The sequence below is a fragment of the Nomascus leucogenys genome, chromosome 14 (assembly GCF_006542625.1).
Source record: "Nomascus leucogenys isolate Asia chromosome 14, Asia_NLE_v1, whole genome shotgun sequence".
NCBI lineage: Eukaryota > Metazoa > Chordata > Mammalia > Primates > Hylobatidae > Nomascus > Nomascus leucogenys.
Window position 1 is genome coordinate 87912847 of NC_044394.1, and position 14521 is coordinate 87927367.

A 14521-nucleotide genomic window follows, 5' to 3' on the forward strand; every position below is an offset into this window, starting at 1 on the left:
CGGGGTGGGCATCAGTCCTGCCTTTCTCCTGAGACCCTCCAGCTTGCACCTTCCGGAAGCTGGGCACCCCCACTGCCCCACTCAACCAGCTGGGAGAACATAAAGGTAACGAAATAGAATTGTTTTAGAAAAGGGAACCAGGGCCGGGTGCGGTGGCTCACGCCTGTAATCCCAACACTTTGGGAGGCTGAGGCGGGCAGATCATGAGGTCAAGAGATGGAGACCATCCTGGCCAACATGGTGAAACCCTGTCTCTACTAAAAATACAAAAATCAGCTGGGCGTGGTGGCGCACGCCTGTAATCCCAGCTACTCGGGAGGCTGAGGCAGGAGAATCGCTTGAACCTGGGAGGCAGAGGTTGCAGTGAGCCGAGACTGCGCCACTGCACTCCAGCCTGGCGACAGAGTGAGGCTCCGTCTCAATAAATAAATAAATAAATAAAATAAAATAATCTATGCATATGCAATTTTAAACACAACTTGCAGAGCTTCGTGTATTCGCTTCCTGAGACTGCCATAACAAAGGACCACAGACTGGGCGGCTTAAGACAATGGGAATGTTCTCTCACAGTGCCAGAGACCGGAGTCTGGACTCAAGGTGTCCTCAGGGCTGTGGGGGAGGATCCAGCCTCTCTCAGGAACTCCTTGGCTTGTGGCCACATCACTCCACTGTGCTTCCATCTTCACGTAGCCATCTTTCTGTTTCTGTGTGCAGATCTCCCTCTTTTTGTAAGGACACAAGTCCTATTTGATTAGGTCCCACCCTAATGATCTCATGTTAACTTGATTACATCTGCAAAGACCCCACTTCCAAATAAGGTCGCAATTCATAGGTACTGGGGCTTAGGACTTCAACATATCTTTTGTTGGGACGTGACTCAATCCATAACAGTATGGAAAGGTTCTCTTCTTAGAGGTAGATGTGGCTCCCAGTCTCCTCTACCTCACGGATGATCAAGTGGTGCTGATTCACGAGAGTGGAAGCCTCTAGAGCTTGGGGCTTTCCGGCTGCGCTTCATTGCCCTGTGTGTGTTTCCAGCACACGAACAGCGCCCCTAACGGAGATTTGTTCAGTGACTGAATATACACCTGTTAATGAGTAGCATGTATACATTGATTTTGATTACAAAGGGTTCTGTATTATATACCACTGTTCTGACTGCTTTTTTCACTTATACATATAGCTTGGAAATTGTCTTCTGTTGGTAATACAGAAATCTGCTTCAATCTTTTGAAGCCTGTGGGTGTTCCCTTGTATGAAAGTATCCTAATATAGTTAACCTGTTTGCTATTGATGAACTTTGAGGTGGTTCCTGAAGACATTTTAAAACCATGGTATAGGGCCGGGCATGGTGACTCACGCCTGTAATCCCAGCACTTTGGGAGGCTGAGGTGGGTGGATCACCTGAGGTCAGGAGTTCAAGACCAGCCTGGGCAACATGGTGAAACCTTGTCTCTACTAAAAATACAAAAGTTAGCCAGGTGTGGTAGTGCGTGCCTGTAATCCCAGCTACTCGGGAGGCTGAGACATGAGAATCGCTTGAATCTGGGAGGCAGAGGTTGCAGTGAGCCGAGATCATGCACCACTGCACTCCAGCCTGGGTGACAGAGCGAGACTCCGTCCCCAAAAAAATAAATAAATAAAACAAAATCATGGTATAAGCATAGGAAAAATATATGTTGGGTCACCTCTGCTTAAAACCTTTCTAATTCTACTGCCAGGCGCGGTGGCTCACGCTTGTAATCCCAGCATTTTGGGAGGCCAAGGCGGGCGGATCACGAGGTCAGGAGATTGAGACCAGGGTGAAACCCCGTCTCTACTAAAAATACAAAAAATTAGCCGGGCGTGGTGGCGGGCGCCTGTAGTCCCAGCTACTCCGGAGGCTGAGACAGGAGAATGGCGGGAACCCGGGAGGCGGAGCTTGCAGTGAGCCGAGATTGCACCATTGCACTGCAGCCTGGGCGACAGAGTGAGACTCCGTCTCAAAAAAAAAAAAAAAAAACCTTTCTAATTCTTTTCATTAGGCAAGGCAGGGACGCTGAAGGGGGAGTGTTTCTGGAAAAACTCTCCAACTATGGTCTGCCCTCACCTCACAACAATCTTCACAGAAGACTGCTCTGCCCAAGAGGCGCAGGGGTCATCCCCACACACCAAGCAGTGGACACCTCCTGGGGGTCCTCTAATCCAGTCCAACTCGGACTCTATCTGGAGTGAGGTCAGATCTCACAGGCTGAGGGCCCAGTCCCCAAGACCGCATTTGTGACGCCAGTCACAAGTCTGGGCCTCTGAAGTTCTGAGCGACCAGCTGAAACTTGGGATTTCTGTGACCCCCGCTCTTTGGGTTTGATTAATTGGGTTTGATTAATTTGCTGGAGCCACTCACAGAACTTAGGGCAACACTTACATTTAGTGTTTTGTTTGTTTGTCTTTAATTTTTTTGAGACAAAGTCTCGCTCTTGTCCCCCAGTGTGATGGCGCGATCTCAGCTCACTGCAACCTCCACCTCCAGGGTTCAAGCGATTCTCCTGCTTCAGCCCCCCCGAGTAGCTGGGATTACAGGCGCCCGCCACCAAGCCCGGCTAGTTTTGCTATTTTTAGTAGAGACGGGGTTTCACTATGTTGGCCAGGCTGGTCTCGAACTCCTGATCTCAGGTGATCCACCGGCCTCCCAAAGTGCTAGGATTATAGGCATGAACCACCACGCCTGGCCATTTAGTGGTTTATTATAAAGGATATTGTAAAGGACACAGATGAAGAGATGGGGAAGGGGCACAGAGCTTCCAAGCCCTCCCTAGGCACCACCCTCCAGGAACCTCCACATGTTCAGCTATCCTAGCCCAGTCTTTTTTTTTTTTTTTTAATGGAAATTTTTATGGAAGCTTCCTTCCCCCAGGGCACAGGGCAGGACCCTCTCTGGGGAGGGTCTTAAGACCCACAATCAGAAAGGTGGTAAAGATTAAAGTCCTGCCTTGGGGCTGGTGAAAGAACAAGAGAAGGCTAGAGAGATTGTTTCCTGAGGCCTAAACCAACATTATAACAAAAGACTGTAACAAGAGCTAAGGGAGGTATGAGCCAGGAACAGTGGAAAATACCAGAGGGTGGCCAGGAGCAGCAGCTTATGCCTGTAATCCTAGCACTTTGGGAGACTAAGGTGGGTGATCACTTGAGCCCAGGATTTCACAACCAGCCTGGACAACATGGAAAGACCCTGTCTCTAAAAAAAAAAAACAATAATAATAAAATATTAGCTGGGTGTGGTGGCGCGCAACTGTAGTCCTAGCTACTTGGGAGGCTGAGGTGGGAAGATCGATGGAGCCTGGGAGGTGGAGGCTGCAGTGAGCCATGAGCCACTGCACTCCAGCCTGGCCAACAGAGTGAGACCCTGTCTCAAAAACAAAACAAAACCCAAAACTGTAAAATACCACAGGGAGGTACCAACTTAAAAAAATTAGCTGTCAAGTGGATCAACCACTAAGGACTTACAAACCACAGCGAAATTTGCAGGGAGCCCAAACCCATTTTAAAGGTTCTCTGAAGAATCAGTGGATGTGGGGGAAGAGGTCTGGGTTAGAATCCACAGCTGGATTGGAGTCCTGTGGTTCCTGTCTCCCTGACGCCGGCTCCTTCTCATTACGCTCCAAGGGCTGGGGACACCAATACAAGATACAAGAGTGAAACTGACTTGACTCCTGCTTGCAAGGAGGCTTTATTTTGATGTCTGTTAGCCTCGGCTTCCAAATGTCACGCAAAGATAACAACTAAAAGACCTCTCTGGCCGGGCGCAGTGGCTCACGCCTGTAATCCCAAGGCTTTGAGAGGCACAGGTGGGCGGATCACCTGAGGTCAGGATGTCCAGACCAGCCTGGCCAACATGGCGAAACCCTGTCTCTACTAAAAACACAAAAATTAGCTGGGCTTGGTGGCACATGGCGGTAATCCCAGCTACGTGGAGGCTGCAGTGAGCCGAGATGTGCACTGCACTCCAGCCTGGATGACACAGTGAGACCCTATCTCAAAAAAAAAAAAAAAAATCTCTGATCATGAATGTGATCTAATGGAGCAGCTTCTGTGTTTCTTTGACAGTCATCCATGGTCAGGGACAGCCCTACCCAGTGGACATATGCACGCATTCATTTGCAACCAGAACGAACACTGTCTCTGTATTATGTGTGATAGACTACGATTTTTAAAAAATTCTATTTTCTTTTCATCTAATAAGTATTTGTTTCATAACCATTAAGAGTCATGACCTGCTGTTTGAAAAACACTGTTCTTTTTTTTTTTTTTGGAAACAGGGTCTCACTCTGACCCCCAGGCTGGAGCACAGTGGTGCAATCATAGCTTACTGAAGCCTCAACGTCCCAGGCCCAGGGGATCCCTCCCACCTCAGCTTCCCGAGTGGCTGGGACTACAGGCATGCGCCACTATGCTCAACAATTTTTAATTTTTCGTAGAGACAGAGTCTATGTTACTCAGGCTGGCCTTGAACTCCTGCCCTAAAGCAGTTTTCCTAGCTTGGCCTCCCAAAGTACTGGGGTTATAGGCATGAACCACTTCACCCAGCTGAAAAATATCAGTCTAATGGAACAATGTAAAGGAACAGAATTTGTAAACAGTCATGTTCTGTGCTAATCTGTGATTAGCAGTAATACCAGTATCCCTCCCTCTCCAAATCTATTCAGTTGGTGAGTTCAACTAAGAGGTCTAGAGTGCTGATAATAAGAATTAACATGCCATATGAATCGCTTTTCTTCTGGAGTTCTGGTCTTTGAGCAAGGGCTGAGGTGGTCTGGGACCTGCATACTGATAAGGGAAGAAAGCCAGCTCGAAGATACCTTGAACCTTCTGGTGAGTCTGGGGTTAGAAGTGAAGTAGGGAGTCAGAGAGGATGGCAAATACTGGGGGAGAGGCTCAGTGCTCCATTAGCTCATGTGACAGACGGTTTGAGAAGATTTGCCAGGTCAATGTGGGGTCAATTCTAAAAGTGTCCTAAGTCTAGGCCAAGAGGAACAAAATGCAGCTGGGTCTCTGACCTCACACGCCCAAGCCCAAGGACACATTAGGGCCAAAATGTGACTCTCTACTCTAAGGTCACCTGTAAAACTGGACAATCTGGTAAAATCAGTGAAGATCATGAATCCAGCCAGGCATGGTGGCTCACGCCTGTAATCCCAGTACTTTGGGAGGCCAAGGAAGGAGACCAAGGAGAAAGGATTGCTTGAGCCCAGGAGTTCGAGACCAGCCTGGGCAACCTAGCAACCTCCATCTCTACAAAAAATACAAAAATTAACCAGGTATGGTGGCCAGCGCCTGCAGTCCCAGCTACTCAGGAGGCTGAGGTGGGAGAACTGCTTGAGCCTGGGAAGCAGAGGTTGCAGGGAGTCATGATGGTGCCACCGTACTCTAGCCTGAGCAACACAGCAAGTGAGACCCTGTCTCAAAATAAATAAATAAATAAATAAATAAATAAATAAATAAATAAAAAAGAAAAATAGTAAAACACGACAGGTGGGCCCACAAGGAAAGAGTTCTGTGGCTTTTACTGCCGTTTTTTGGTTGGTCCAAAAATTCCCGGCAGTCCAGGGATCTCTGTGGAATTCTCAGTGAGTGTTCTGTGTAGGGTGCAGGAGCCACAAGTGACTGTAGGGGGAAAGGGGGGTTCTGGGGCTGGCATTCTGCAGCAGTGGGATACTCTTCTGACATAAAGAGAAGGCCGAGCGCGGTGGCTCATGCCTGTAATCCCAGCACTTTGGGAGGCCGAGGCAGGAGTTCGAGACCAGCCTGGCCAACATAGCGAAACCCCCTCTCTACTAAAAATACAACAATTAGTCGGGCGTGGTGGCACATGCCTGTAATCACAGCTACTCAGGAGGCTGAGGCAGGACAATCACTTGAACCCGGGAGGCGGAGGTTGCAGTGAGCCGAGATCGCGCCACTGCACTCCAGCCTGGGCAACAAGAGCGAAACTCGTGTCCAATAAATAAATAAATGAATAAAATCCAAAACGCTGGGACTTGAAGTGCCCTCCTTTCAATCTTGACCCAGGTAAAATTCAGGACAAATCAAAGGAAGTAGAAGCAGTAAACTTACGACATACAATATGTAAAGGTTCTGAACGCAGGAGTAAATGAATTCAAATAGCTTTTGTGGCCTTTCGCCAAGGATCGGGCCCTCCCTGGCAAGCTGGGGCCGGGTCTGACCTTCCAGGTTGGCGTCAGCAAGGACCACCCTGCCCTTCAGTGGCCGGACACGACCTTGGGCTTTCGTGCGGTAGCCTGGCTGCAGGCCAGGTCGAGTCCGCCACCCCAGGGACCTGCACCGCCCTTGAGAAACCGAAACTTGCTCGGCCCGGAGGAGGCGGACCGGGAGGGGTCTCGGGACGGGGGCGTGGTCTAGAGGCGGGGCCAGCGGCGAGGGCAGGGGAGGAGCCTCGGGTGGGCGCGCGTGCGCAGGCCGGAGCCTCGGGAGGAGGCCGGGTACCCGGGGTGCGGCGCGCGCGGGAGGAAGGCGGGGCCTCAGGCGAGGGGCGGGGCCTCGGGCCGGGGGCAGGGGGTGGCCGCAGGGGCGGGCGCAGGCGCAGGCGCGGGCGGGCGGGGCGCCGGGCGCGGGGCGCCGGGGGCGGGGCTCCGAGCCGGGCTGAGGCGAGCGGGGGCGCGGGTGGCGCGGCGGGACGCGAGCGGAGAGCCGGAGCGCGGAGCCCGGCTCCCGCACCATGGAGGAGGACGACAGCTACGGTCAGTGCGCCCCGGCGGCGGACGCTTCCCCCTCGCTGTCCCCCAGTCCCCTCCGGGCCCGGCCGTCCGGCAGCGCTTGCGGCGGCTGGCGTTTCCCGGGGACACTGGTGCGGGACGCGGAGCCCGGGGCGACCGGCGGGCGAGCGGTGCGCGGGGCCCCCGCGGGGCGGGGGGTCGCAGGGGGTTTTGAGGGATGAGGGTCGCCGGGGCCAGGGTCGCCGGCGGCGCTGAGGGATGTGGGTGGCCGGGGCGGGGGGTCACAGGCCGGGCTCGCAGTCTCGCAGGGCCAGGGGTCGCCGCGAGCTCTGAGGAATGAGGGTCGTTGGGGTCGCGGGGCAGGATCTCAGGGGCTCTGAGGGATGAGAGTCGTTGAGGTCGCTGGGGTCCCCGGGGCAGGGGTCGCAGTCTGGGTCCCGGGGCGCCGAGGGGTGGGGGTCGCTGGCCCTGCCGCCCCTCTGCGGGGCTCGGGGCGGACGTGCGGATGGCAGGGCCCGCGTTCCCCGCAGTTTCCGGCCGCTCTCGGCGTCAGCAAGTTGTGCCCGGTACACGTCTTTGTTCAGAAATGAGAACGGGGAGCGGCGCCGCCGGCGAGGCGCGGGCTCCGGGACGGCCCTGCCCGCAGGAGTCTGGGCCCGGCCGCCGCCTGTCCGGTGCGTCGCCGCCTGCCGAGACGCGGGTGTGGAGCCCGAGGGGCCCCGCGGTGGGGACACCGCTCCGCCGCCGACTGGAGACTTGACAAGCGGAGCCGCTGTCCCGCTCCCTTCGCTCCCGCGCGCTGAGGCTGCTGGCCCCGGCCAGGGGTGCGTCCCTCCAAGAGTTTGAAATTGCAGGGGTTGCAAAAGGTTGTTTGACATGCTGTAGTTAATTTATTAAGTTTGTTCATGAGGAATTAAAAGAAAGAATGGCAAATAGAACAAGTGGTGAACTTTTGTGGTTTGGTAGCAAAGTACAGATAAAGCAGAACTGTGTGGCCAAATGGAACCCAATTCTAGTTTAATAACTAATGGGACATTTTTCTTTCTTTTTTTTTTAAGAGACGAGATCTCGCTCTGTCACCCAGGCTGGAGCACAGTGGCGTGATCGTAGCTCACGTCAGCCTCTTGAGTGGCTGGAACCACACACACGCCACCATGCCCGGCTAATCTTTTATTTTATTTTATTTTATTCATTTTATTTTTGAAACGGAGTCTCACTTGGTCGCCCAGGCTGGAGTGCAGTGGCGCCATCTCGGCTCACTGCAACCTCGGCCTCCCGGGCGAGCTGAGCGATTCTCCTGAGCCACTCAGGCTCCTGAGTAGCTGGGACTACAGGCGCGTGCCACCACGCCTGGCTAATTGTTGTATTTTTAGTAGAGACGGGGTTTTGCCATGTTGGCCAGGCTGGTCTTGAACTTCTGACCTCAGGTGATCCGCCCGCCTCGGCCTCCCAAAGTGCTGAGATTACAGGCATGAGCCACCGCGCCCAGCCCTAATTTTTTATTTCTTTAAAAGATGGGGTCTTGCCATGTTACCCAGGCTGGTCTTGAACTCCTAGGCCCAAGCAATTCTCCCACCTCTGCCTCCCACAGTGTTGGGATTACAGGCGTGAGCCACCACACCCAGCCCACTTGTTACCTTATAAGTAAAGAAGTAAAAGCAGCTTGTGCGTTTTTTTGTTGTTTGTTTTGTTGTGTTTTTGAGGCAGAGTCTAGCTCTCTTGTGCAGGCTGGAGTGCAGGGGCGCTATCATAGCTCACTGCACGCTCTGCTTCTTGGGCTCAGACAATCCTCTCACCTCCCTTCTCAGCCCCTCCAGTAATCTGGACTACAGGCCCGGGCTACCACGCCCTGCTAATTATTTTTATTTCTTTTTGTAGAGAGGGAGGTCTCCCTATGTTGCCTAGGCTGGTGTGAACTCCAGTTCCTATCTTGGCCTCCCAAAGTGTTGGGATTACAGGCATGAGCCACTGCTCCCAGCCTCCTTTTGTGATTAAAAAGAAAAATCACCCACTGGCTGGCCCCAAAAGATTGTTCAGCCCCTCCAGATTTCACTCCTGCCCACTGCTGAGAAGCCGGCAGCAGTTTTGCCTGCTGCTCTTTTCTCTGCCTCCTCTTGCCATTTAATTTCCCTCAGATCCCAGCGTCCTGCCTACCAGGCTTTCGTGCCCTCTCTTGTGTTCTTGCCTGCTGCAGTGGGCAGGAAGCTATTGGTCTGGTTGCTTTTAATACAGTGACTGCTTTGCCACCAGGCATGACATGAACTTGGACTTGAAAGAGGTAAATGGAAGCAGGGCGTGTTAGTTTCCTATACCTTTTATATTACCACAAGCCTGGTGGCTCAAAACAACATACATTTGTTTTAGGGTTCTGCTGGTCAGAAGTCCAAAATAGGTCTCACTGGGCTAACACCAGGCTGGTTCTTTCTGGAGGTTCGGGGGAGAACCCATTTCCTTACCTTTTCCAGCTTCTAGAGGCCACCTGTATTCCATGGTTCATAGTCCCCCTTCCATCTTCAAAGCCAGCAGGTAGCATCTTCTCATTTCTCTCAACCTCCTACCTCCCTCTTATTAAGATGCTTGTGATTACAGTGGACCCACCTGGATAATCAAGGATAAGGATTAGCAACCTTAATTCCATCTGTTACCTCAATTCCCCTTCTGCCATGTAAGGTAACCTATTCACAAGTTCTGGGGATTAGGACCTGGACATCTTTAGGGGCTATTATTCTGTCCTGCCACACACGAAGATGAGGAAGTTTGTAAGTTTATTCTTCCTCTTTCTTTCTTTCTGTCTGTCTGTCTGTCTGTCTGTCTTTCTGTCTTTCTTTCTTGAGACGGAGTTTCACTCCTGTTGCCCAGGCTGGAGTGCAATGGCGCAGTCTCGGCTCACTGCAACCTCTGCCTCCCAGGTTCAAGCGATTCTCCTGCCTCAGCCTCCTGAGTAGCTGGGATTACAGGCATGCGCCACCACGCCTGGCTAATTTTGCATTTTTAGTAGAGACAGGATTTCTCTATGTTGTCCAGGCTGGTCTCAAACTCCTGACCTCAGGTGATCTGCCTGCCTAGGCCTCCCAAAGTGCCGGAATTACAGGCATGAGCCACCCCGCCCAGCCTATTCCCCTTTCTACAGTTTTAAATATCATCCTTTTATTTTGGAGGAACTAAAAAGATGGAAGATTCCCCACCCAGAGGGTCACCACACAAAAAATACCTGATGGTGTAAGATGATCATATGAAGAATAAAACTCCCAAGTTCTTTAAGATTTGTGTTAATCTCCAGAACTGTCCATTTCCCTCATAGGTTTCACAGAAAATTTACCTTGACCAGATCCCACATTGTAAAAGGAAATGTGTGTGATGGATTCATAAAGCATATAACATGACGTGTTCAGACGTCACCTCAGAACTTTCATTGTTTTCTTCTAAACAAACTTTTTATTATTATTATTTTTTAAATAGATGCAGAGTCTCACTGTGTTGTGCAGGCTGGTCTAAAACCATCTTCCCACCTCAGCCTCTGAAAGTGTTGGGATGAGCCACTGTGCCAGGCCTAATTAAACTTTTTCTTTCTTTCTTTTTTTTTTTTTTTTTTTTGAGACGGAGTCTCACTATGTTGCCCAGGCTGGAGTGCAGTGACACAATCTTGGTTCACTGCAACCTCTGCCTCCTGGGTTCAAGTGATTCTTCTGCCTCAGCCTCCCAAGTAGCTGGGATTACAGGCACCCGCCACCACACCCGGCTGATTTTTGTGTTTTTAGTAGAAATGTGGTTTCACCATATTGGCCAGGCTGGTCTTAAACTCCTGACATCAAGTGATCCACCTGCCTTGGCCTCCCAAAGTGCTGGGATTACAGACGTGAGCCACTACGCCTGGCCCTAAATAAACTTTTTAAAGCTTAATTTTTTTTCTTTTTTTTTTTTTTTTGAGACAGTCTTGCTCTGTCACCCAGGATGGAGTGCAGTGGCACAATCTCAGTTCTCTGCAGCTTCCACCTCCTGGATTCAAGCGATTTTCCTTCCTCAGCTTCCTGAGTAGGGGGTACTACAGGCACATGCTATCACGTCTGGCTAATTTTTGTATTTTTAGTAAAGATGGGGTTTCCCCATGTTGGCCAGGCTGGTCTTGAACTCCTGACCTCAATTGATCTGCCTACTTCAGCCTCTCAAAGTGCTGGGATTACAGGCGTGAGCCACCAAGCCCAGCCTAAACTTTAATATTTGATTTTCAGAATAATGAGAAACATTTCTTATGGTGTTAACTTTGTGTGTGCGCTGTTTCAACAGTGCTTCCTCTACTTTTGCACCTGTCCCTGCCGCGTAAGTTGGTAACGTTTTGTGAATCAGCCTAGGACAGGTACCATTGTTTTTAGAATTCTTTCTTTTTTTTTTTTTTTTTTTTTTTTTTTTTTTTGTATTTTTAGTAGAGACGGGGTTTCACCATGTTAGCCAGGATGGTCTCGATCTCCTGACCTCGTGATCCGCCCGCCTCAGCCCCCCAAAGTGCTGGGATTACAGGTGTGAGCCACCGCGCCCGGCCTTAGAATTCTTTCTGGAGGGAAATGCATTGTAATTTCCTAGCTACCTTTTAGTATTAAAAAACTTTTGGAACATAGCTCATTGATAATATGCTGTAGAAAGAGAGTCTTAGAGTTTCTCTGTTCAATTAAAGACAATTTCAAAAACCAACAAAAAGGCTTTCTCAGCTCCAGTACTCTTTTGTATTCACTAGATAGGGACAGTTTGGTTCGGACTACACGTATATGGGATATGTCTTTACTGGTTTATTTATTTAATTTATTTATTTTTATTTATTTTTTTTGAGACGGAGTCTTGCTCTGTTGCCCAGGCTAGAGTGCAGTGGCACAATCTCAGCTCACTGCCTCCTGGGTTCACGCCATTCTCCTGCCTCAGCTTCCTGAGTAGCTGGGACTACAGGCACCTGCCACCATGCTGGGCTAATTTTTTGTATTTTTAGTAGAGACGGGGTTTCACCATGTTAGCCAGGATGGTCTCGATCTCCTGACCTCGTGCTCCACCCACCTTGGCCTCCAAAAGTGCTGGGATTACAGGCGTGAGCCACCGTGCCTGGCCTTATTTATTTTTTTTTGTGAGACAGCGTTTCGCTCTTGTTGCCCAGGCTAGAGTGCAATGGGGCGATCTCGGCTCACCGCAACCTCCACCTCCCAGGTTCAAGCAATTCTCCTGCCTCAGCCTCCCAAGTAGCTGGGATTACAGGCATGTGTCACCACGCCTGGCTAATTTTGTATTTTTACTGGAGACAGGGTTTCTCCATGTTGGTCTCGAACTCTCGACCTCAGGTGATCTGCCTGCCTAGGCCTCCCAAAGTGCTGGGATTACAGGCGTGAGCCACCACACCTGGCCTATTGGTTTCTTTTTTTTTTTTTTTTTTTTTTTTAAACTGTTTATGGCACTGTGGAGTCCCACCAGACAAACCATTAACTTACAGGAAATACTATTCTGCTCAGGAAAAAGAAAAAAAATTGTAAAAATTAAATTTTGCATACATTTTCTTTATAACATGCATACTGTGTGTATTTTTTTTTTTTTTTGAGACAGAGTCTCGCTGTGTTGTCCAGCCTGGAGTCCAGTGGCACGATCTTGGCTTACTGCAACCTCTGCCTCCCAGGTTCAAGCGATTCTCGTGCCTCAGCCTCCCGAGTAGCCAGGACAACAGGCATGTGCCACCACGCTCAGCTAATTTTTTTGTATTTTTAGTAGAGTTGGGGTTTCACCATGTTGGCCAGGCTGTTCTCGAACTCTTGACCTCAAATGATCTGCCCGCGTCAGCCTCCCGAAGTGCCGGGATTACAGGTGTGAGCCACTGCGCCTGGCTTGTGTACTGTTACCAGTATATGTTTCTGTGTAATAATGTTCAGGGTTGTAAACAGAAAACCACATATAATGCACTTTAAGGGGGTATTTGAGGGATTTTCTGGAGAGTATGTTCATCCTGCTGCTCTGTAATGGTCATCATTTTTGGGGCTAATGACTGCAGTTGCCGTGATTCAATTATGAACTTCCTTTTTGAGCATAATTTCCTTTTTTTGTTCTTGAAACAGAGTCTTACTCTGTTTCCCAGGCTGGAGTGCAGTGGCGTGATCTTAGCTCACTGCAACTTCTGCCTCCTGGGTTCAAGCAATTCTCCTGTCTCAGCTTCCCAAGTAGCTGGGATTACAGGCATGTGCCACCACACCTGGCTGATTTTTGTATTTTTTAGTAGAGATGGGGTTTTGCCATGTTGGCCAGGCTGGTCTCGAACTCCTGACCTCAGATGATCTGCCCACCTCAGCCTCCCAAAGTGCTGGGATTACAGTCATGAGCCACCGTGCCTGGCCTTTAAGCATAATTTCTATATAAACATTTAAAATGAAAGTTGCTGGAGTCTGTCATGTTCATTATAGCAAATGCATGTCTTATTTTTGTTCCTTTCAAGAAGTTAGCTTCAATTAGGGAAGTTGTCAACAGAGAATTTTAAAATAATTTTTAGGTGAGTTTTCAAATGAAAAGGAAGAGACGTCTACAAATGTCCTTTACTTATTCAGCTTCTGAAATACCTTACTTTTTATTTGCCTTTGATGTAATTTTTACATTGAGTTCCCAGATTGATTATCTAAAGCAGGAAAGGTAGAACTAATTCATTATCTAAAGCAAGAAAGATAGACTCGAATTTTAAGTTAAAATACCAGTGTTTTCAGCAAGAATTAAACTAGGTTTCACTTTCTCTGTAGAGGAAGAGTGGTGGGGTAAGACATTCAAGAAAGTTGTTCATTCTCATATTTCAAGAAGCATTGAGGTGCAATTGCATAAAAACGTATCTACTGTCTCTAGCTTTGGCCTTTGAGGGAAGGATATAAGGGAATACTCAGGGCAGGGGTAAAAAGAAAAAAGACCCCTAGCACCCGAGGCTTTCAAGATCACTCTTAATAGTAACTTCTCTCCGTCTCTCCCCTTCCCTTACCCCCATCGGCCCCCACAATCCTCATGGGCCACTGGAGACTGTCAGGGTGTTCAGCCTGGTTTCTGTGCCTGGTTAGGTGTGGTGTCATAACACGCAGGGGGACCTCAGGAGGACTAACCCTGTGGTCTGTGGATGGTGTGATGCCTCGGGAGCTGGGGTCACTGAAGGGGTGGGTGCCTGGTGGCACAGAGGGAAAGCAGGCAGCAAGTCGAGGGCCGTTATGCCAGCCACAGGTGGTGGGCTGTCTGAGGGAGCAGTGCCTCGCTGCATTTCTAACCTGATTTCCCATGCCGAATGCTCTGGTGGGTACTTCAGGGGTTTGATAAGAAAAGAGAGTAGCTTCTTCTGTGTTTTAATGGAAAGGAGTTTTATCACAGGCATAATCTTGAGTGTCTACTCAAGATTTGGGAACATTTCACATGTATGTATTACGGTTTGTGACCAAAGACTCTCGATAAAAGGAGGACTTATATCAGAATTATAGGAAGAGCTGTCATGCTGTTCCATGGAGACCTGTGTGTGGGTGGTGAGAAGATTCAACAAGAAAAATAAGGTCTGGGCACTGGCATGTCTGGGTGCTGCTGCGGGCTGGGGAGAGGAGCTGTTACATTTAAGAAAGATTTGCCTTTTCATCACCATGTCTCCAGAATAGGCATGGTGCCTGGGGCCCTACAGAGGCAGCTCAGCAACAGAACACTTGTATGCATGTTTGACCCCATGCAGAACCCGTTTTCTTTGTTTTTCTATGATATGGATGACTTCCATTGTTCTCAAACTTAGTTACTAACTTACTGATTTGCCTTTATTGAAAAGAACACAGTTATTTGCAGTG

At 49.7% G+C, this 14521-nt stretch overlaps 1 protein-coding gene across 1 annotated transcript in view; it reads left to right on the plus strand.

Moving 5' to 3' along the window:
• Positions 1-6654: 6654 nt before the first annotated feature.
• CYTH1 (cytohesin 1) overlaps positions 6655-14521 on the plus strand; it is a 111792-nt gene continuing 103925 nt past the window's right edge. The window contains exon 1 of the mRNA XM_030827010.1: positions 6655-6734. Within this exon, the coding sequence (XP_030682870.1) occupies positions 6713-6734 (22 nt within the window). The 5' untranslated portion in view covers positions 6655-6712. The remainder of the gene's footprint in view (positions 6735-14521) is intronic.